This window comes from Fukomys damarensis, unplaced genomic scaffold, assembly GCF_012274545.1.
Source record: "Fukomys damarensis isolate Sample0158 unplaced genomic scaffold, DMR_v1.0_HiC HiC_scaffold_19, whole genome shotgun sequence".
Taxonomy (NCBI): domain Eukaryota; kingdom Metazoa; phylum Chordata; class Mammalia; order Rodentia; family Bathyergidae; genus Fukomys; species Fukomys damarensis.
Genome location: NW_022900931.1, coordinates 57521245 through 57543252, shown reverse-complemented (window position 1 = coordinate 57543252; position 22008 = coordinate 57521245). Strand labels below are relative to the sequence as shown.

The window sequence follows — 22008 nt, the reverse complement described above, 5'->3', positions numbered from 1 at the left end:
TTTGCAAAGACTTTTTTTTTACATTTTTTCCTTTCCCTTATGTCCTTTCCCCTACCCTTCCCACTTCCCCTACACCTTTAGCCCTTTTCTTCCTATTCCACATTGTCAATTATACAATTTGGATCTTATTTACATTCTTAGTTTTTCACACCAGAGAAACTATTCAGTATTTACAATGTGTGTCTTATTTATTTCACTTAAGAGTATGGCCTCAATATGCATCCATTTTCCTATGAATGACTCTAGTTTCTCATCCTTTGTGGCTTAGTACTCCATTTTATAGAAAAACGACATCTTTGTCTGGTGGTTAGATGTGTTACCAGAGTTTTAGGTCAGAGGCCCCAGCTATGGGGATCCCAGCAGACTAGACTTGGCCTCAAGTTTCATAACACCAGTCAAGGAGACAAGCAGTGATGAAGGGCAGGTAGGGACTTTAATCAGCTTGGCCATTCTGAAAAGCCTAAGATAGCTCAGAAGGAAGAAAGGTAAGGTTGGGATTGGCATACCTGGGAGATAGGCGTGGGATGCATAGCTGAGAGTGTAGGTAATCTGGTCAAGTCATAGTCTGGCCTCAAAACTGATGCTTTGAGAGCTATCATTGCTTGAGAAGACAATACAGTTCCCCTCATGAGATGACAGCTCCTGCTTTGGGGGGCATCCTCAGTTCCTGTCATGGGGTAATTGTCCTACTTGAGATGAACTCTTCATAGCATGGTCTGTAAAGCTCTGCTTTTACTGGAGCCTGAGGTGGCTACAGGTTTAAGACAATGACTTGAGACTTGTCAGCACCACTCCAGGGTTGTGGAGCTAGTTGTCATAAAAGCTGGTGATTAGAAGTCCTTGCAAATCCTGATGAGAACAACTTCAGTTACTGTTATTTTGATGTCCTCAGTCTCAAAAGATGAGATAGGCTAGGGCAGTGGTAGTGAAACTGGCACATAAGCTACAATGTGCTTTTTGTTTTTTGTTTTGGTACTGGGGATTGAATTCAGGTCTTTGTGCTTGTGAAACAGATGGTGGAACCACTGAGCTAAATTTCCGGTCCAGCTTTTTGTTATTGAAAGCTCTACAAGGCTTGCCATCACAGAGCTAGACACATTTAAAGCTACTAAACCTTGTAATACAGATACTTTCTGAGCAATTAGCATGCCTACATGCCAGAGCTGAGCGGGAATCTGTTACAAAGTTCTCAGATACTAAGGGAGAAATGAAGGGCAGGGATGCCAAGAATTATCCTGCTTTTTAGTTACTCCAAGACATATGCAGGCCTATCCTGATTCCCTGCTACAAATGTTAGGTGTGAGGGAAAAGTCCTTAGTGAATTTAACTTAAAGATTTTTGTACTGAGCAATTGGAAAGGGGATAGGCTCCATGAAATAAGATGCCTGCAGGTCCATTGAATTTGTAGAGGAAAATGAGTTCAGTTTTACACATGTTTTAGATATCTTTTTAAAATTTTTATTTATTTATTTTTTGTACCAGGGATTGAACTTGGCAGGCAGGTGGAAGAACCACTGAGCTAAGTCCCCAGCCCTAAGATATTTTAGACACAGCGTGGAAATACTGACTAGGCAGCTGGATATAATAGTGTACATTATTCTAGAGATTATGTTAATTTGGTAGCTATTGGCCTATACTTATTTAAAATTCTGAGGCAGGATAATATCATTACAGACTTTTATAAGGACTGAGCCATGCTGAATCCCTACATTAGAGTTCAAAGAAAGGACACACCATCAAGGAGCCAAGATGGAGAAAAGAACAAGATAGAAGGAAACCCAAAAGAGCGGGGAATCACAGCCAGATGCAAGTGAGTTGGATGACCAATGTTAACAGATGCCTTTGGCAGGCTAAATAATGAGAGGCTTGCAAAATAGCTTTTGGATTTACCAAGGTTATTATTTTGGTGACCTTAAGAAAAGTTGCTTGTTCCACAATGATGAACGTAAAAGCCTGATAAGACAGAAAAGATGGAATACAATTAATATGCATACACCGTGTAGGAGAAAGCTAACAGGCACAAAGGAGTCCCATGCTGAGTGTATTTAAGAGGTGCTGTTTGGCCATTTCAAGATCAACAGTCACCTGCAGCATGCTTCTGTGAGCCCTGAGGATTCCAAAAAGTCTAAGATAACCAAAAATCATATCTGGGACCATGAGAAGTTTAAAAAGTTGGTCATTAGAGTCCCAAGCAGCCACCTAGCTTACCATCCATAAACCAACACAGGCAGGTTGCACTGGTTGAGCTCCACTGAGTGAAAGAGGGTATGTCTTGGAGTACATATAAAAACTCATTTATTTTAAAATTATTTTTATTGTAACAGGCATGTCCAAGCTACCAGGAAGCCCCAACAGAAAATCTTATCCAGCCACACAGGCTAAACAAAAGGAGATACACGGTCACCAGGAGGAATCCAGACTAAACAGTCACCAGTCCGTTCCGCAGCCTCATGCTTACACCCATAAAGGCAGCTCCCCACATAAAGTACGTAACTCTGGCACATAAATGTCAGCAAAACACTGACAGTAATTACACATGCAACACGATGTTCTTGTTCCTGGGTTTGATTTCCTGAAGACAGGACTGCGTGTGCACCCAGCAAACCAACTTCACACAGAGGTTGGGATGTACGCCCTGCTGATGCAGCTTCCTACGTATAGCTGGGGTTACACTTCTGGGTTCAGTGACCACCAACTTAGATTAACACATCCCACCCCATGCCTACTGAAAGAAAGGGAGACAGATTGACAAAGCTTTCTGGACACCCACTGCACCTCTCCTTTTCTTTACAAATTCCACGAGGTCACTGTTGCTTCTGCTGCACGGTGCCACATAGTACACCTCACAAATGCAGCAGAGCCAACCAACTTTGGACTGAAATACCTGAGTGTAGGAGTGAAAACAACTTTTCCTTCTTACCAGTAGACTACCTCTGGGATTTTGTCACACTGACAGCATCATGATTAAATCCAGCCTGTCTCAATGTCCTCAAATCCCAAATTGGCCCTATGGAGATAAGCCAGAGCCCAGCTCCTTTGCACAGCCAGGGAGCTTTCCTGCTCCCAAACCATAGTGAGCCGTGGCAGGTCACTGATGTGAGCACCAGGCTTGGGACAGGTGTATGCTCACTTTCAGTACTGGTTAGACACCCTGAGAAAGAGCTGGGTGGAAAGACCAGCGAGGCTGATGATCAACAAGCACCAGAAGAATCATCTCTAACCTTCCTCCCTGAGACATATCTTCAAGGAAATGATTATCCAGGAACAATCACAGTTGAGGTAGGACATGGAATGGAACAAGAAAGTGAATATTTACATTTAAAACATTGATGGCAAAAGGTACTTGTCCATAAATATCCCTAAAAATGCTTTCCCTCGCTTCAAATCCATGGTTTCATCATTCTTGCCCCTTTCTTGGAGAGTTCTGCAAGTTCTCTTTCCTAAACATCTTTACTTACACTGACATGGCTGCCTGGGTGTCCCAAAAGGATTCCAAACTTTTACCTGCGGGGTGGTCCTTTTGACTTAAATTGCACGGTACCAGAACCAGTAAGGTGGTTGAAGACACACTGTCAAGTTTTTAGTAGCCTGCCTTTCTGGAGGATGCCACCTGGCAGCAGCATTCAAGATATTTTTGTTTGCTTCTCGTAAAAAGAAATTATGAAAAATAAAGACACCCAAGTGCACATGGGCAGCCTCAATCTGTCTCTAGTTGCCAGAGTAGATCCCCTGAGGGGAGGGTCACACACCCACAAAGCCAACCTGATGCGGGGATCCTGTGGTGTGTGCCACGCTGCTGCCTATTCTGCCAAGCTGTTCTACTAGTTTATATTTTCTGGAATTAGCCACATGGACAACAAAAGCCCCACCCAGGCAGACACACAGTATGTGTGGGCGTTGGCTTCACAAAGCCTTATGGACGAATCTCCAGGCAACACCATGCTTACTATGACACAGTCCAGGCTCAAGGTATAAACATGCACCGTTGCAGGGCTGGCAAAAATTTGATCCTGGAGAATGGGCTTATGGACTGAGGAGGACTAAGGGGTGAAACTGACGAAAGATCTCCCATTAAGTCCCAGCCTTAACCTTAGGATCTGATCCATGATGTGTCCAGGTCACTTCTGCCACTAAGTTGTGGCTTTGCTTCATGGCAAGAGGCCTAGATGGATCAGATTGGAGCGGTCAGTTCAGAAGGGAATCAGGTCACTGCCAGAGGGAGCCAGGTGAGACAGGGATGGGGCTTTTGAATCACAGGAAGCCACTTGACTATGTCAATTGAAAACTCACAGATCCTAGTAGGCCCTTGACCTGGACTCAAAACCCAGTCAGCCCTTGATTGCAAAAGTGCCTTAGGAAAGTTGTTGAAATTACTGCCATGAAAATTAAGAGTATTATCTGGGTGAGGCAGCACAGGCCTGTAACCCCTGCATTCTGGGAGGCTGAGACAGGAAATTTACAGGTGTGAGCCCAGCATGGAAAATTGAGCAAGTTTTCTAGAACTTGTCTCAGAAAATAAATGCATACTTAAAAGGGCCGGAAATATAGCTCAGTGGCAAGACCCTGGTTTCAATTCCCAGTAAAGAAAAAAAGGAAAGAAAAACAACTACAACAAAAACTAGGCATAGTTATCCTCCCATGAAAGTGGCGTCCCAGACAAGATGGTATAAGATTGTTTTTCAGAAACAGTGTGTGGCTATCCCAGACCTGAGCGCTGGCACAAGGCATCCTTCTAGGACCTCTGAGGACTCCAAAAAGGAAAGCTATGTTTTGTACCTGTTAAGTCTAAATTAAGTTCTCCATTGGTTTCTTTTGGTAGGAGTGTTAGTGTTATGCATCAGAGTTAATCCCTAGACAACTGCAGTAGGTACTGTGAAATGAACTGGTGCCTAGAAGCAAATACATTTGTAGTAGCTGGGTCTGCTGACCCCCGAAGCCAGGCAAGGGTGAGAGGGGTGGAGGATATGGAACGGGATGGGAACCAACTTCCAGCCTTGCTCTGTGGTACCAACAGAGCTACGTGGGGTGTGTTAGGCAAGCTGGACTCTGCATTGGATTCCAGGGAGGATAAACACTTGATTTGGTGAGGCAGGTGAGAACAGAGTAGGACTGCAGAGTGTATGAAGATTCCTTTCTCCAAGTGACAGTGTCAACTGAAAATTCACCCTGAGTCCAGTACCTCTTAGAGCAGAGCTCAGGAAACCCCTGCTCTGGTGTCAAAATCCTGGAGCTCTGTGTCTTTGAAGTACCTTGTGAGGAATGGTGACAGCCCCTCTCATGCCCACCCTGGAAACTCTTCAGTACCCTTTCATCCTCTTTCCCCTTGGGTATCTAGCCCTGATTATGAAGGAATCCACTTATGTCCCTGGACTGGGCACTTATTTTTGGAGGTACCTTTATCTTCATGGGAACATCTACTTCTCAAGGACTTTCTTTTCTCCTTGACAAACACTAGGTCTAGGTGGCAGGGTTGAATCAGATTTTCTTTTAGAAATTAGGCAAAGTTACCCCAGAACAGTGGGAGCCTAAGGCAAGACTGCAAGTGAAAAAAAAAAAAGAAGGGCTCAGTGGGAAGGAAGATCCTGGGTAAAATCCCCAGTAACAACAAAAACAACAAAAAGTAAGGAATCACCATATGTTGTGTTGTGGACTTATACTGTTAGGTGAGTAATAGGAGATAATTATCATTGTGGTGGAAAAATAAATGGAGGGTTATCACAAGACATCCTGCCACAAGTGTAATAAAAGTAGCAAGAGCCAGGTGAGGTTGTATAATTACAGCTGAGGCTGAGGCAGGAGGATCACAAGTTCAAACCCAGCCTAGGCAACTTAGCAAGACTGTCTCAAAAAATTTAAAAAGGGCTGGGAACATGGCTCAGTGCAAAGGCCCAGGGTTCAATCCCCAGGACACACACACATCAAAACAATTATAGAGCAACTTTGCTCTAAGATGGGGAAAGGAATATGGTAGATTTTTAGATACTGTGAAGCAGTGAGTGAAGGAGAGCTTAATGTGGATCAGCACATATTGATGTGAGTATAATGGGATGTGTCACCAAACGCTCAATTAGAGGGTAGGGAGTTAAAGGGGAATACCCAGTCCTGCTCTCTTAACCACACTGTCCCTTGGCCGGCATCCACGACTCATTTTGTCCTTCACAAAGCCAAGACCATCTCTAAACATTCCAAATATTTTCCACTCCCAGCATGACCAACAGACTGGCCCCAGGCAAGTCATACTGCTGGCACCAGTGGGGACACCTGAGGATTCAATCAGAACATGCACCAATATCTGTAAGCCACTACTGTGTGTCTTGGATTGGTCACCCCACTTTCAAGGATGATGTCTGCTCTTTACCCCTCCATACTATTGGCTTCAAGCACACCTGTCGAGACAGGATAAGCAGGTAGGTAAATTGGGTTCTTTGGGAGTGGGGGTCCTGTTAACATGCAGTTCGAGTGGAGCAGATCTGTGCATACAGAGGTAAAATAAGTGGGCTTTTTTCCTGTTTGTTTTGTTTTCTGAGCCAGGGTCTCACTATGTAGTTGAGAATGACCTGGAACTATGTAGCCCAGGCTGGTCTTGAACTCACAGTGATCCTCCTACCTCAGCCTCCCGAATACTGGGATTACAGGCATGCGCCACCACGCCCAGCTTGTGGGCTTTTTAAAAATCATTTTGGAGTTGAAACTGGGATTTTGGAATTGTGGCATGAAACCCTGGAAACAAGCATCTTTTGAGATACCGTATGCCCATTTCCCCTTCTTTACATGGGTCAGTGTCAGGAAGGTTTATGAAGACTTGTTAGCTTTAGGGCTAGGAAGGGCAGGTGAAAATGTCTGCTGTATCACGTGAGTTGGTTCTTTCTGTTGGAGTCTCCCAGGCTGCAATATAAAAAGGATCAGATAGGATTTGTATGATAAGATTAACTCTTCACAATGTGCATTTATGGAATGGGTCTACACTCACAGTGAAGAAAATGGGAAAAACAATCTAATGTAGTTGGACTTGGTGTAATCCTGTAATCCCAGCACCCAGGAGGCTGAGGATTTCCATGAATTCAAGGCCAGCCTGACCTACGTAGGAAGACCATATCAAAAAACCAAACCCAGGGCTGGGGATTTAGCTCAGTGGTTCTGCCTGCCTTGCAAATATAAAGACCCAAGTTCAATCCCCAGTAGCCCCCCACCACACACACAAAAAAACAAACCCAAGCAAACAAAAAACCAATCTAATGTAGGGGCCGTGGAAAAATATTCAAAATAGGGCATCAGTGGTAGATGCTATGGAGGATAGAAGGAAGAGAGGCTGGAATTTTAAACCAGGCAGGGAAGGGCTGTGATAAGCTGTCATTACAGGAAAGATATTAAGGAGCAAGCTACACTGATATAATGAAGCTGCAGCCTTTGTGGACACTGTACACCCATAGGCCCAGAGGAAGGAACTGAACTAATATGAGGCACACAGGGGAGAAAGTCCTTGTGGAGTGCATGACGTGAAGAAGAACACAGAGCAGTGAATATGTCTTGGGGCTTGTTTTATTTTTTATTTTATTTTTTGTTTTTTTTGAGACAGGGTCTCATTATGTAGTTGAGACGGACCTGGAACTCACTGTGTAGCCCAGGCTGGTCTCGAACTCACAGTGATCCTCCTGCCTCACCCTCCCGAGTGCTGGGATTACGGGTGTGTGCCATGACGCCCGGCTGTTGGGCCTTATTTTGATGGGTCACTGATTTGTTTTTATGCAAGCCAAGCCATTAAGGAAGACAAATGAGTGTGAAGAACTATGACAGAGGGAGACTTAAGCTGACCTCGGTAACCTGAAAAACCCTATCCAAGAAGTTTTCCTAATGGCAACGAAGCTCAAAAGACATGATGCTGGAGGTCAGAATGATGTGCTGATGGCTTGTGATGTTCAAAGATGCTACTAGTGGCTAATGAGGGGCATTACAATTCTGTGCCAGACGACAATGGGGAGTCCACATACACTTTTGAGATTTGCATCAGAGTGTATATATACACTCTGTGTCAGAGGAATATATTTTTATTTTTTTTGGCAGTACTCAGTGGGGGGATGGAAATACACAAATGTGTTAGAGTCAACCCAAAATTTAAAAACACCCACAAATCTGTTAGACATTGTGTTCTGCAACAAACAACTTCCAGAATTGAGGACTTATCACTTCCTATATATTGTTTTGTCACTCAATTTGTTGGCACTGTACCTATTCTACCAACAAGATTATCATTAATATGGCTTAACATAATCTTTCCTATGAAAAATTAGGTTAGTGTTTCATTATACTTTCCATTATCATAAGAAGTCTTCTAAAATATCAAACTCAGTTCCCTCTTGGAATGGATGACCCAGATTTAATGATGCTGACGACAGTGTAAGAAGGGCCTCCTTCCATATTCAATTCCTTCTTAGCGGTCTTCTTCTAAAGAGTAATGTGTGACATTTTCATGTATTTCCACTTATATGCATATTATTCTGTTGCATGGATTGAGTAATGTACAGTAAGACATGTCCTCAGTAAGCTTTTTCTTATACAGTTCAAGTGTGAATACTCTGATGTACATTGAGCACTGATTTCTGAACAAAGCCTTTCCCACACACCACACACTTATGGGGTTTGTCTCCAGTGTGTGTTGTTTGGTGTTTATTCAAATTTGATCTATCAGTGAAGGCCTTCCCACAATCAGCACACACATAAGGCTTTTCACCTGTGTGAATTCGCTGATGCACTTGGAGCTGTGATTTCTTAGTGAAAGACTTCCCACAGTCACTGCATTCATAAGGTTTCTCTCCAGTATGAATTCTATGATGTGTAATCAATTCTGATTTCTGCCTGAATGTCTTCCCACATTCAGAACAGATGTAAGGCTTTTCTCCAGTATGAGTTTTTTGGTGTTTACTGAGATTTGACCTGCCACTAAAGGCTTTTCCACACTCAGCACACACGTAGGGTTTCTCACCTGTGTGGATTGGCTGATGCACCAGGAGCTGAGACTTGGAGGTAAAGGATTTCCCACAATCACTGCACTTATATGGTTTCTCTCCAGTATGAATTCTTTGATGAGTGATGAAATTTGACTTTCGGATGAAGGCTCTTCCACATTCAGTGCACACGTAGGGCTTCTCTCCTGTATGGATTTTTTGATGTACAATAAGTATAGATTTCTGGTTGAAGGCTTTCCCACATTCATGGCATTCATACTGTCTCTCTCCAGTATGGATCTTCTGGTGTATATTGAGGTGTGACTTCTGGGTGAAAGCTTTTCCACAGGTACTGCACTCATAAGGCTTTTCTCCAGTATGAATTCTCTGATGTGTAATCAAGTCCGACCTTTGAGTGAAGGCCTTTCCACATTTAGAACATATATAAGCTTTTTCTCCTGTGTGAGTTTTCTGATGTGTGATGAGATTTGACCTGTTGGTGAAAGCCTTCCCACATTTATTGCACATATAGGGCTTTTCTCCTGTGTGAATTCGTTTATGTACATGAAGTTGTGACTTGGAGGTAAAGAATTTCCCACAGTGACCACATTTATAAGGTTTCTCCCCGGTATGAATTATTTGATGTGCAATCAAGTGTGCCTTCTGGATGAAGGCCAGGCCACACTTCATGCACACATATGATTTTTCTCCTGTATGGATTCGCTGGTGCACTGTAAGTGCTGACTTCTGAGTGAAGGCTTTTCCACAGTCACTACACACATAAGGTTTCTCTCCAGTGTGAATTCTCTGATGTATAATTAACTCTGACCTATAGGTAAAGGCCTTTCCACATTCAGTACATATGGAAGATTTCTCTCTAACTTGAACTTTCTTATGTGTAATGAGGTTGCAACTATTGTTGAAGACCTTCCCATATTCAGTATATACATAGGGCTTGATTCTGGTGTGAATTCGTTGATGTACCTGGAGTTGTGACTTGGAAATGAAGGATTTTCCACAGATACTACATTCATATGGTTTTTCTCCAGTATGAATTCTTCGGTGTGCAACCAGGTGTGTCTTCTGGATGAAGGCCTGTCCACAGTCAATGCATATATAAGATCTCTCACCTGTATGAATTTTCTGATGCATCTTGAGTGTGGACTTTTGTGTGAATGCTTTGCCACACTCACTGCATTCATGGTGTCTCTCTCCAGTATGAATTTTCTGGTGGATAATGAGATCTGAGTTGTAAGAAAAGCCTTTCCCACATTCACTGCATTCATAGAGTTTTTCTCCAGTGTGGATTCGCTGATGTCTGAAGAGAGAAGATACCTGGAAGAAGGACTTTCCACATTCATTGCATTTATAGGGCTTCTCTCTGGTGTGGGTTTTTTGATGAGCAATGAATTCTGGCTTCTGTACAAAAGCTTTCCCACATTCAATACATACATAGAGTTTTTCTCCTGTATGAACTTTCAGGTGTACCTTGAGATGTGACTGCTGGGTGACAATTTTTTCAAATTCAGCACAGTTGTAGGATTTGTCCCCAGTATGAATTTTCTGATATTGAGAGGTTGCCTGTTTGTAACGGATAATTTTTCCATATTGATTATGGTCCCATAATTTCTCTTCTGTTAGAGTATACTCCTGGTCAGTATCAGGAGAAATTTTACCATATTCAATAATCTTTTTAATGTACTGTGATGCATTATTTGTATTATGACTGTGTAAACCTAAATTATTCTTCAGATTGTTCACAAATGAGTCACACAGATGAGGTCTTTTGGGAGGAGAAATAATATTTGGGCTAAAATGAATTATTTGTCTAATATCCTTATATTCATGATGATTCTTTACAGTCATCATTTTCTTGATGAAAGCAACATCACAGAATGATTTAGTTCCTGTTTGCTGACAGCTCTCTATCTGGTCACTAATCTCCTGCAATTTTTCTAGAATGAAAAACATGAAAACATCAATTTTAACATCACCTTCTTGCTCAATGTAGAAAGAAGCTTCTTAAAATATCCCATTGTGAGACAGATCTTTCTCAAAGGAGATCAAGGCTGGGGATTTAACTAAGTGGCAACACACCTGTCTTGCAAGCTCAAGGTCTTGTGTTTGATCCTTGGTACCAAAAAAAAGCGGGGGTTGGGGAAGATCAAGAGATGGAGGAAAAAGGGATGAACAGGAGATGAAAATGTAATTAAGATATGTTATATATGTAACAACTCCACACAAGGAATGTAAACATACACTGCAAACATATACAAAAAAAAAAAAAAAAAAAAAAAAAAAAAAAAAAAAAAAAAAAAAAGGAAGGGGATCAAGAGGTAGGTGGAGAGAGGAGGGAAGGAAAAGGGAATGAAAAAAAGGAATTAACTGTGCTATATACATATTCCAAGTCCCAACACAGAATGTAAACATTATGCATTACAAATACGTACTAACAAAAATAAGTGAAAATAAAATCCCCTCTTGTAAGGTTTGGATTCCAGACACCCTATCTCAAAGGAGAAATAGGTACTTTTAGTTCAAAGAACAGCTAGCAGAAGCCATAAATGGCTCATCCAGACTGAACACAAAAAAAGGTGAGTGTGACTAATCTGATGAGGAGGATGGTGGGGTGATGATGGTGTTGATATAAACATTCTTCTATATAATTCAATAGTTAGAGAAATAAATTAAGTAAATATATTGCACTACAGACAGATGTGGAAAAAGGCAAATAGCAAGATAATATGAAAGTAACTTTTTTTGTTTTGTTTTTTTGAGACAGGGTCTCACTATGTAGTTGAGACTGACCTGGAACTCATTATGTAGCCCAGGCTGGTCTCAAACTCACAGCAATTCTCCTGTCTCAGCCTCCCGAGTGCTGGGATTACAGGCGTGCGCCACCATGCCCGGCTTGAAAGTAACTTTTATACAAACTAATAACATATCCTTAATTTAAATTTTGTAACATACATGAATTTTAAAATGTTTCCATCATAATTATGAGTCTGAAAATGAGGGCTATGATTAAATTCAAACTTCATCAGGTCAGGTATGGAAATAAAGCACAAAAAAACACACCAAGCAATCAGAGGGGCCCTAGTCAATGTGGAGTCACTCAAGCAGCATTAGAAGATAACTTCAGCAAAGGTGAAAAATAATGTCAAACACAACAGATAGGTATTCTCAAAGGTTAAGTGACAGTGACCCCAAGTCATCAGTTGGATGAGAGACATGGGAAATTGGAAAGAAGTAAGAAATTTCATGATAGTACTCATGGAGAAAATAGAAGAGAGCCAGGTTGGAGATAAAGCTCTGAGGCAGTTCACAGAGAAATAAAAAAGGGACTATCCCAAATGTAAGCATGTATCAAGTATTAATTTGGAAAGAAAACAGATCCACAGAGCTGGGCATGGTGGTACACATCTTTAGTCCCAGCACTCAAGGCGAAGACAGGTGGATCACTGCGAGTTCAAGGCCAGCCTGGGCTACCCAGTGAGTTCAAGGACAGCCTGAATTTCATAATGAGACCCTGTCTCAAAAACAAAACAAAACAAAAACCCCACTCCCCTTCAAAAAATAAAAAAGATCCACAAATGCCTAAATGTATAAATAAAGATAATAAGACTATGGAAAAGATTTTTTAAAAAAAGAGAAAGCATAACCAAGAAAGAATGATCTTTAATGAGGCAGATTAGCACATGATCCAGAAAGCCAGGGAAGAAAACAGAAATTACAGAGGTCATTCAGTTAGAAGATATTTAGTTTTCTGAAGGGTCAGTGTCAAGGATCCTCAGGCAATACAAAAAACAGAAGAGGGCCAGGGATTTAGCTCAGTGGTTCTACCGCCTGCCTTGCAAGCGCAAGGATCCGAGTTCGATCCCCAGTACCAAAAACAAAACAGAAGAGTAACCTTAGTAGCATTTCAACACCTATCTTCAAACAGCTGCTATTTGCTCTTTTCTTTTGTTGAGAATCTCTTTTCTTCCCTTTACCTGGATCATACTCACCCGGACAGGTCTGATGTGAGTGATCACCCTGTGATGCCCATGGCTCCTTTCCTTGCTCCAGCATGAAAACTTCTGGCTCAGGAACTTGATACCCTGTTCATAGGAAATGATAAAGAACTGAGTCCAGCTAATTATTTTTCAAAGTCCAATCCAGTCTTACTGTTCAATGAGGGTTTGTTCTTAAGAAAAGTAACGATATATCTTTGTAAAGCAAGTAATATTTGTGGTACCCAAAGGAGGTAGAAAATCTTGAACAAATCATGTTCAAACCATCACATATTTAAGATGTCCCATGGTATCTATCCAGTTGAGAATCGACAGAGCCCTCTTTATAGATGCCAAGGTGACCATGCTTACCTACTGAAAGTAGGTGGCTGTAGGTCTCTTGCATCACATCCCGGTAAAGGTTTCTCTGACCAGGGTCTAGATGCTGCCATTCCTCTCTAGTGAAATCAATAGTCACATCCCTAAAGGACACTGATTCCTGTAATGACAAATTCCTGTTCAATGTTCAATGTAAACAGTTAGCGTTTGGAAAAAATATATTTAGAAGTATGGAACATGGAACATGGGTTTGTTTTTGTTAATTTAAGCCCTCTTTTAAAAATTCACCCCCAGATAGAAGTGATGCCAGCAAGGTGTTTCACTAGAAACCCTAGCATTCACATTCATTCCACCAACAAAGACAGGTGACAACAAATAAACAAATATATATATATATATAGTACTGGGGATTGAACTGAGAACCTTGTGTTTGAAAAGCAGGCAACAGCACCACCGAGCTAAATCTCCAGCCCTAAACAATTATATTTTGATGTAACTAAAGAGTCCCTGGGCACATGAAAAGAATAGCAGACTATGTATAGAGCACAAAAACCCAGGATGGCCACATAGTGAACAACAGGTAATACAAAGTTCACCACCCCACCCCTCAGCAGAGATCAGCTCAGAACTAGAAGGGGGACTCTTTTCTGCAGAAAAAAGGTAAGCAAGAGGACTCTGGTAATCATCATTACCTTGAACACGTACAGTCCTCCCCAGTGAGGTCTCTTACAGTCCTCATGGGTGATAAACCCAGCTGAATGAGCTGCCTGGAGCTCACACAGCAGCACTCTCCCCAGAGAAGCCGACACTGTGCCTTGCCTCTTGTTGCCTTCTACACCATCATGCTGGGTGCATCCTGCTCCAAGGGTTAGTAGCCAGAGTACCTTTCCATCCCTGAATCACTCCTGGCTAGTGGTCTACTAAACTGAGACAATTTGCTCTGTGAGATCAAACTACCATGGTGCCATTCCATTCACCCCTACCAACTGCTGCTGTACCCTGCCCCTCGAGGCCTTAGATCAAGTGATGCCCTATGTCCTGGGGAAAATGTCTTATCCATTCAGGGAAGATACACCTTCCTGTGCCTGTGCTGAAAAAGCACACCAAACCAAGCAACAACATATCCCAGGGCTGAGCTAACACAGTATCCCAAGTTGCAAGGAAACAGCATTGGCTGAGCTGAGAAACCCCACCCTAGAGGTAGTAAGAGACCAAATTTAGCCTTAAGGGCATGTGCAGGCTAAAGTAAAGGGATAGAAGTTATTCCATGATAATAAAAAGAGAGTGGGATAGCTATAACTATATCAGGTAAAGTAGACTGCAAGTTAAAAACTGTCATAAAAGACAAAGCAGGTCATAATTTAATGAAAGAGGGCTCAATTCACCAAGAGAACATAACAATAATATATGTACCAAATATCAGATCACCAAAACATACCAAGCAAATATTGATGGATATGATAGGAGAAATAGACTATAATACAATAATAGTAAGGGATGACTTTAACTCCCTATATTCACCAATGGACAGATCAACCAGACAAAATTAATAAGAAAATACTAGAATTTAGACAATATAGACCTAACAGATATACAGAACTTTCCACCCAACAGCAGCACAATACACATTCTTCTTAAGTATACGGAGAACATTCTCCAGAATAGACCATAAGGCCATAAAACAAACAACAAATTTAAAAAGACTGAAATCTTCTGATATCAAGTACTATTTCTGAACAAATGGTATTTAACAGGAAGAATTTTTGAAAAATCACAAATATATGTAAATTTAAAATACCTTCCTGAACAACCAATGAGTCAAAGAAGAAACCAAAAGAAAAATTTAAAATATTGAGACAAACGACAATAGAAAGACCATACACAAAAACCCACGGAATGTAGCAAAATCAGTACTAAGAAGAAACTTTATAGATATAACTGCCTAAACTACAAAAGAAAAAAAATCTAAATAAATAATCTAACAGCCGGGCGTGGTGGCACAGGCCTGTAATCCCAGCACTCGGGGGCGCTGAGGCAGGAGGATTGCTGTGAGTTCGAGACCAGCCTGGGCTACATAGTGAATTCCAGGTCAGTCTCAACTACATAGTGAGACCCTGTCTCAAAAAAACAAAGCTAAACAACAACAACAAAAACAAACAAATAAACAGTCTAACATTATACCTTAAGAAACTAGAAAAAAGTCTGGTGGTTAGGGTTAAGGTTAGAGGGTGGTACATGACTATAATCCTAGCACTCTGGAAGCTGAGGCAGGAAAATCACCAGTTTAAGGTTAGCCTGGGATACACAGCAATATCTTGTCTCAAGAAAAAATAAATGAACAAGATAACCTAGAAAAAGATCTAATTAAAACCAAAGTTAGCAAAAAGGCATTATTAAGGTTAGAACAAAAATTAAATGAAACAGGGCTGGGGATTTAGCTCAGTGGTTCCATCACCAGCCTCACAAGCTCTCCTGAGTTTGATCCCTGGTACCAAAAAAAAAAAAAAAAAAAAATCAAACAGAGAAGAGGAAAACCAAAAGGGGGAAAAAAGTCAGTAAAACTAATTATTAGCATTTAAAAAAAAAACAAAATCAACAAATTCTTAGCTACACTAAGAAAAAAAGCAGGGACTCAAATATATAAAATCAGAAATTAAAGAAGAGATATTATGATAGACACCTCAAAACTCAAAAGGCTTATAAGGGACTATTATGAACACAATATGCCAATGTGATAACATAGAGAAAAATGGATAAAGCTCTAGAAAAACACAACCTGTCATGGTTAAATCAAACATAAATCTAAGGGCCAGGGATTTAGCTCAGTGGTGCCATGCCTGCCTCACAAGCTCAAGGTCCTGAATTCAATCCCTGGTACCAAAAAAGTACCCAAGAATAGATAGCTTTATAGATGAATTCCAATGAAATTTCCAAGAATTATACCAATACTTATTAAATTATTGCAAAAAAAATAGCACTGGAGGGAGTATTTCCTAACACATTTTATGAAGCCAGCCTTATCTTGATACTTAAGATAGACAAAGATACTACAAGAGAACAATATGCCAGTATCTCTAAGAAACACTGATGCAAAAATCAGTAAAATATTGGCAAATTAAATTTAATAGTACATCAAAAAGATTACACACAGTATTCAAGTGGGATTTATCTCTGGTATGCAAGGCTGGTGTAACACTCTGTGCCATTTACAGACTGAAAGATAAAAACCACATGATCCTAACAATTGACATAGAAAAAGAATTTGACAAATTTCAACATATTTTCTTAATTAGAAGAAAAAACACAACTAAAGGAAAGCACCTCAACATAATAAAAGCCATTTATAAAAAACCCGTAGCTGGGCCTGGGATTTAGTTCAGTGGTACAGCCACCTACCTTGCAGGTGCAAGGACCTGAGTGCAACCCCCAATACCAATAATAAATAAATACCCATAGCTAGGGCCAGGGATTTAGCTCAGTGATTCTGCTCCCTGCCTCACAAGCACAAGGTCCCAAGTTCAATCCTCAGTACCAAAACAAAAACAACAAAAAATGAGCCATAGCTAGCATCATATAAAATGGGGAGAAACTGAAGTTTTTTTTTCCTAAGATCTAGAGACAAAGATGCCCACTATCACCATTCTATTTATAACATAGTATTGAAAACACTATCAAGAACAATTAAGAAAATGAAACAGTACCCAAGCTAGAAAAGAAGTGAAATTATTTCTTTTTGCATGTGATATGATCTCATATATAGAAAAATCCTAAGATTCCTTTTAAAAAAATATTAGATCTAATAAATGAATTTCATAAAGTTACAAAATACAATTTACAAATATACATGGTATTTCTAGTGGATTAGACACAACCGAAAAAAGAAATCAAGACAACCCATGTACCACAGCATTAAAGAAAAGTCAGGAATAAATTTAACCAAGTGGGTAAAAGACTTCTGCACCGCAAACTATAAAACACTGATTAAGCCAGGCGTGGTGGTGAATGCCTGTAATGACAGCACTCAGGAGGCTGGGGCAGAAGGATTGCCGAGAGTTTGAGGACAGCTTGGGCTACATACTGAGTTCAAGGCCAGCCTAAACTACATAAGGAGACCCTGTCTCAAAAAACAAAAAACAAACAAATAAACAAAAATAATTAAACTGAAGGGGAGAGATACGAATGGAAAGAAATTCCATGTTAATGAATCAGAAGATTATTAAAATATTCATACTACCTAAAGCTATATACAGATTCAATGCTATCCCTATTGAAATGTTAAAGGTAGCTACCACAGAAATGGAAAAAATTCCTAAAATTCATATGGAACCATAAAAGATCACAAAGAACCTAAGCAATTCTGAATAAAAAACAACAAAGTTGGACACCTCATACTTCTTGATTTAAAAATCACATTATAATCGGAAGAGTATGCTATTGGCATAAAAACAGACACACAGAACAATGGAAGAGAACAGACAGCAAAGAAATAAATCCCTGCCACAGCCCGCGTGAGAAAGAATGGTGAGAGAGTAAGAAACTTAAAGAATAAGACAAAGACAACAGTAAAGTTTACCTAGCTGAGGCCAGGTGGAAACCCTGTCCTGAGGAGACCAGAAGCTTAGCTTGCATCCTTAGCACCTTTATTTATAGTGTAGATGAGGAACCGGAAGGGGATGCCTGACGGGAACAAGGAGAATGGCTGGGGTCTGCAGGAGATAATGCTCCATGTTTCTTTGCCTTCTCTGCCAAAGGGTGGGGAGGAAGATAGTCCTCTTCTTCGTCAGACCTTGCTCCACCAGGCCCTCCGCGGGTGGAGGTGAGTTAGGCCTGGCCAAATTGATCTACAGTGCATCGCTCCCAGAAAATCCCAATACATATGTACCATGAGTATTTGACAAGGGCATAACCACACACATACACACATGGAGGGGAAAATGTCTCTTCAATAAAAATGGTGCTGTACTTTTCAAAATTTTTGTTCTGAGACAGGGACTTACTTAGTCACTAACTTATCCAGGCTGGGTTCAAATTTGCCCTCTACCTTTTGCAGCCTCCGAGAGTACGCCACCACACCCAGCTATCATTACTTCTCTCTTCTTTCTTTTTTTTTTGGTACTTGGGATCGAACTCAGGACCTTGTGCTTGCCAGGCAGGTGGTGGAACCACTGAGCCAAATCTCCGGGCCTTCTTTAGAAGATTTTTATTTTAAATTCCTTTTGATCTTTTCATAAAAATGCAGTTTTCTTTTTGTCTTTATTTCTGAGTCAATTTCTTTCCATTCCTTTATTTTTAAATGAGGAGAAAAGCAGCCCCTAACACCTTATTGTTGGCCTGGTATAATTAGGCTTCAGTGTTCTGAGTTGGTTTGGCAGGATTAGCTTCATGGTATTCTCACAGAACACTGATGTCAAACAAGACCTACTATATCCTGGTGCCACACAAAACAAACACTACTTTGTAGTCATGTCCTATACAAACAAAAATCAGAACTACAAAAGCCAATAAATGTCCCCATATTCCGGCCAGTACAAGTGAATGCTACTTTTATATTATAGCTTTAGGCTCATTCTTTACTTCCTACCTTCTAGACAAAAATTATTAAGACATCCAACCATAAAACTGTCCAAGAACAACAGAAGTGGGTGTTCACTGAGATTCAGCTGAGACTCTCACTACATCTGACTGAACTCTGAAATGAAATGCCACTGCTTCTTCTATATCCAACAAAAAGGAAGAAATGACAAGAATGTCCACTCTAACGTTGCTCACAATATGCTTTGTATTTTATCAAACTATGTTCAAAGTATATCTAGTACACACCTGCTTTTGCAAAATCACTAGAAAAAATTATAATTGCTTTTACTCATATACAGAATTAAGCAATCAGGGCTGGGGATTTAGCTTAGCGGTTCCGCCGCCTGCCTTGCAAGTGCAAGGACCTGAGTTCGATCCCCGGTACCAAAAAAAACAAAAACCAAAAAAACAAAACAGAATTAAGCAATCAAAGAAAACGAATAAAACTGATCATCTCTATTGGGAGATGTGGGCAAATAGGGGATAGACGCAAGTGAGCCAGTCTCATCTTTCTCTGAGTTTCTTTCACCATATTACCTTCCATATGTGTTTCTTTTTATATTTTTCTAATACTTGTAATGAGAAACTCAATAGATGGGCTGAAAGACAAAGTTTCTCAGGAAAGCAGCAAAAAAAAAAAAAAGAAAATAGTACAGAAAAACATGAAGAATTAACTTCTGAAAAAGAGAATAGAGAAAACTTTTGTGGAGGCAGCTTGCGACAAAATGGAGAAATGCCTTCAAAATCCCACAAAAGCGATTTCTAACTAGGAATTTTATTCACAGCCAAAAGATCAAGATGGTGTGATGACCAAATACAGTAAACAACAGTCTTCCCTGATGGTCCACTATAGACACTTTACCTGTGTGTTGCTCATTCTGGACAAGATCAAGTTTTGCTTCCTATGACTCTGTCCCAGGGTTCTGGTGATAAGTCAGAGATAGCAGCTCCCCAGATAAATTCCCACCCATGGGGTGCTGCTTCCTTACCTCGAATGAGCTGCTATGATTCTCTGGAGCCAGACCTGTGGATTTCTGGAGTAAGGCCCAGTTAGTTGGCATGGTCACACTGGGTCTCAAGCCTGCTTCTCTCAGAAGCTTGAAGCTTAATATTCAACCGAATTGAAGCAGAGCTGTTGGAAGCAGGTGACCTGGAGTCTGGAAAAGATCTGATTCAGGGACTGCCCAGAGATATCAATAAACCTGGAAAAATCAAATCCATATAGTCAGCCATTCAACATTCACCACTTAAAACTTCCTGCATACACCAACATGCTAGGCACCACAAAATAGTGGTTCTCAAACTCGAGTACCCACTCAGATCATCTGGAAATCCTGTTGAACAGTTAAAACAGTCTCTGCCACAATTTCTAAATTCAGTAGAATTTGCATTTCTAACTAGAGCCTGGATAATGCTAAAACTGTTATTATAGGCCACAATGAAAAATATGCGCTATGGAGATTATAAAATTTAACAAACTCTGTGTGACAGGCATTTGTGATTGTAAGATATGGGAAAAAGCATGGGATTTAGAGTAACATTACTACAGATCTGAATTGTAGCTTTGCCACCTTTCAGCTATGACAATATTAAATTATTTCAATTTAAGTTTCAAAAATAAGAATAAAAACTATCCTATAGTTATGAAAATTACATAAGATATTTTAAAATATTCAATACCTCCTTGGCACACAACAATCAATCAATAGTAGTAATCACCATAGTATCACTAAAATCAGATATTAGACCAAATAAAAAATGATGAAATCAAAGCTAGCAAAAAAATGTAACAGACTATATTGATCTATATATGTGTCAAAAGTGGTTCTGAGTGTATGCAAGACATTCATTGCATAAATAATGCTAATATAACTGTCCACCCATATGGAATAAAACAAACTAGATCACCATTACGCAGTACTCAACAGACAAATTCAGGCAGGATGAACACAAATACATGTATATTATGAGGAATATTTTAGAAGTATTACATTTATGTAACATTATGAAGAGCTTGAAGAGATATTAGTACACATAAAAAATATATAAGTTATAAAAGGAAAAACAGATATTTCCAATTATAAAAAATAGAAATACATATGTGAATTTTTTCATTATGTGACAATAGGTTATTTCTAATGTTAAAAACTATCAGTTATTAAAATGCTGGACAAAGGATATTCACAGAAAATAAAAATTTAAGTGGCAATTATACATTAGTGTAAATATAATTTTCTGTCAGAATTGCAAAAGCACTTTAAAAAGCAACAATATCCAGAGCTGGAAAACATTTAAGAAAAAAAAATACTTATAAATTATTTGTAGAGGACTTAATTGCTATAATATTCTTTGCACTCTTTAGTCATATCTATTATTAAAAATACACATATTTCCTAACAATATAGTTTTAAATATATAGAACAGAAACTGACAAAAGGACAAATGGACAAGTCACCTTTCCAGCATAATTTTATCTTCACCTATAAAATAATTTGTAAGGAGATGTGAGATACACATGTAAAATATATGCTTAAAATATATATTATTATATATTAGTTGTTATAATTAACAATACAATTAAATACTACTTTTATGTAACGTGACATTTTAATAAAATTGACCACGAAATAGGCTATAAGGCATTTTTTTTTCAAATCCATCATTATCCCGACAATATTTGAAACAGAAAATGTACTTCTAAATACCATATGGGTAAAAAAAAAAAAAAAAGACTTTTAAAAGCCCCTTTAAATTCGAACAATAAAAAAAATCCCCCTACACACAGAAGTTGTGAAGCTTTCTATTAAAGGCTGAAAATTAATGAACTGAACTACTCTGGTGAGAAAGCACATACCAAACCGATCTCCAGAGCTGACACGTCAGGCCCTCAGTCACTGATCACAAATCCCCATCATTTTCCCCCAAATGCCAATAACTCATCTCCAAGGGACCCATCCAGGACACTCTCGTCACTGACAACCTTCAACGGACGTCATAGACCAGTCAAAATAGGTGAATTTAAAGCCCATCACCACGTCCGCCCACACATATATATTACAGACTCCACAAATCTCTAATCGCAAACAACCAAAATCCTCTCAGCGGCTTCTCGCCATTAAAATATGGAAATACTCTTAGCAGCAACGAAAAGGCCTGCGGGG

General features: G+C 39.9%; 2 protein-coding genes across 3 annotated transcripts in view; one reads left to right on the top strand and one right to left on the bottom strand.

The window, feature by feature from the left end:
* The window catches only part of LOC104867513 (zinc finger protein 420), a 107547-nt gene that overhangs the window by 31126 nt on the left and 54413 nt on the right, over positions 1-22008 (top strand). The gene's annotated exons all lie outside the window — the stretch shown is intronic.
* Positions 7628-22006, bottom strand: Znf585a (zinc finger protein 585A). Of its 2 annotated transcripts, XM_010631913.3 has the most exons (5): positions 21702-22006; positions 19837-20049; positions 13307-13433; positions 12950-13042; positions 7628-10897 (listed from the first exon to the last, which is right to left on the bottom strand). In XM_010631913.3, exons 2-5 carry the CDS (start codon positions 19906-19908, stop codon positions 8559-8561), a joined length of 2631 nt encoding a protein of 876 aa, XP_010630215.1. In that variant the 5' UTR covers positions 19909-20049; positions 21702-22006; the 3' UTR covers positions 7628-8558. The 2 variants fall into 2 exon arrangements, with proteins under 2 accessions (XP_010630215.1, XP_033621639.1); XM_033765748.1 differs by lacking the exon at positions 21702-22006 and having other exon boundaries at positions 13307-13449; positions 19837-19891.

What these genes read in the sequence shown, in the direction of transcription:
- Znf585a (XM_010631913.3), bottom strand. Translation starts at nt 19,908, where the DNA reads ATGCCAACTAACTGGGCCTTACTCCAGAAATCCACAGGTCTGGCTCCA. An exon ending in CAGCCACCTACTTTCAGTAG is followed by an intron (nt 13,043 to 13,306) that starts GTAAGCATGGTC and finishes TCCTATGAACAG; the next exon opens with GGTATCAAGTTCCTGAGCCA. An exon ending in CTCACATCAGACCTGTCCGG is followed by an intron (nt 10,898 to 12,949) that starts GTGAGTATGATC and finishes TTTTCATTCTAG; the next exon opens with AAAAATTGCAGGAGATTAGT.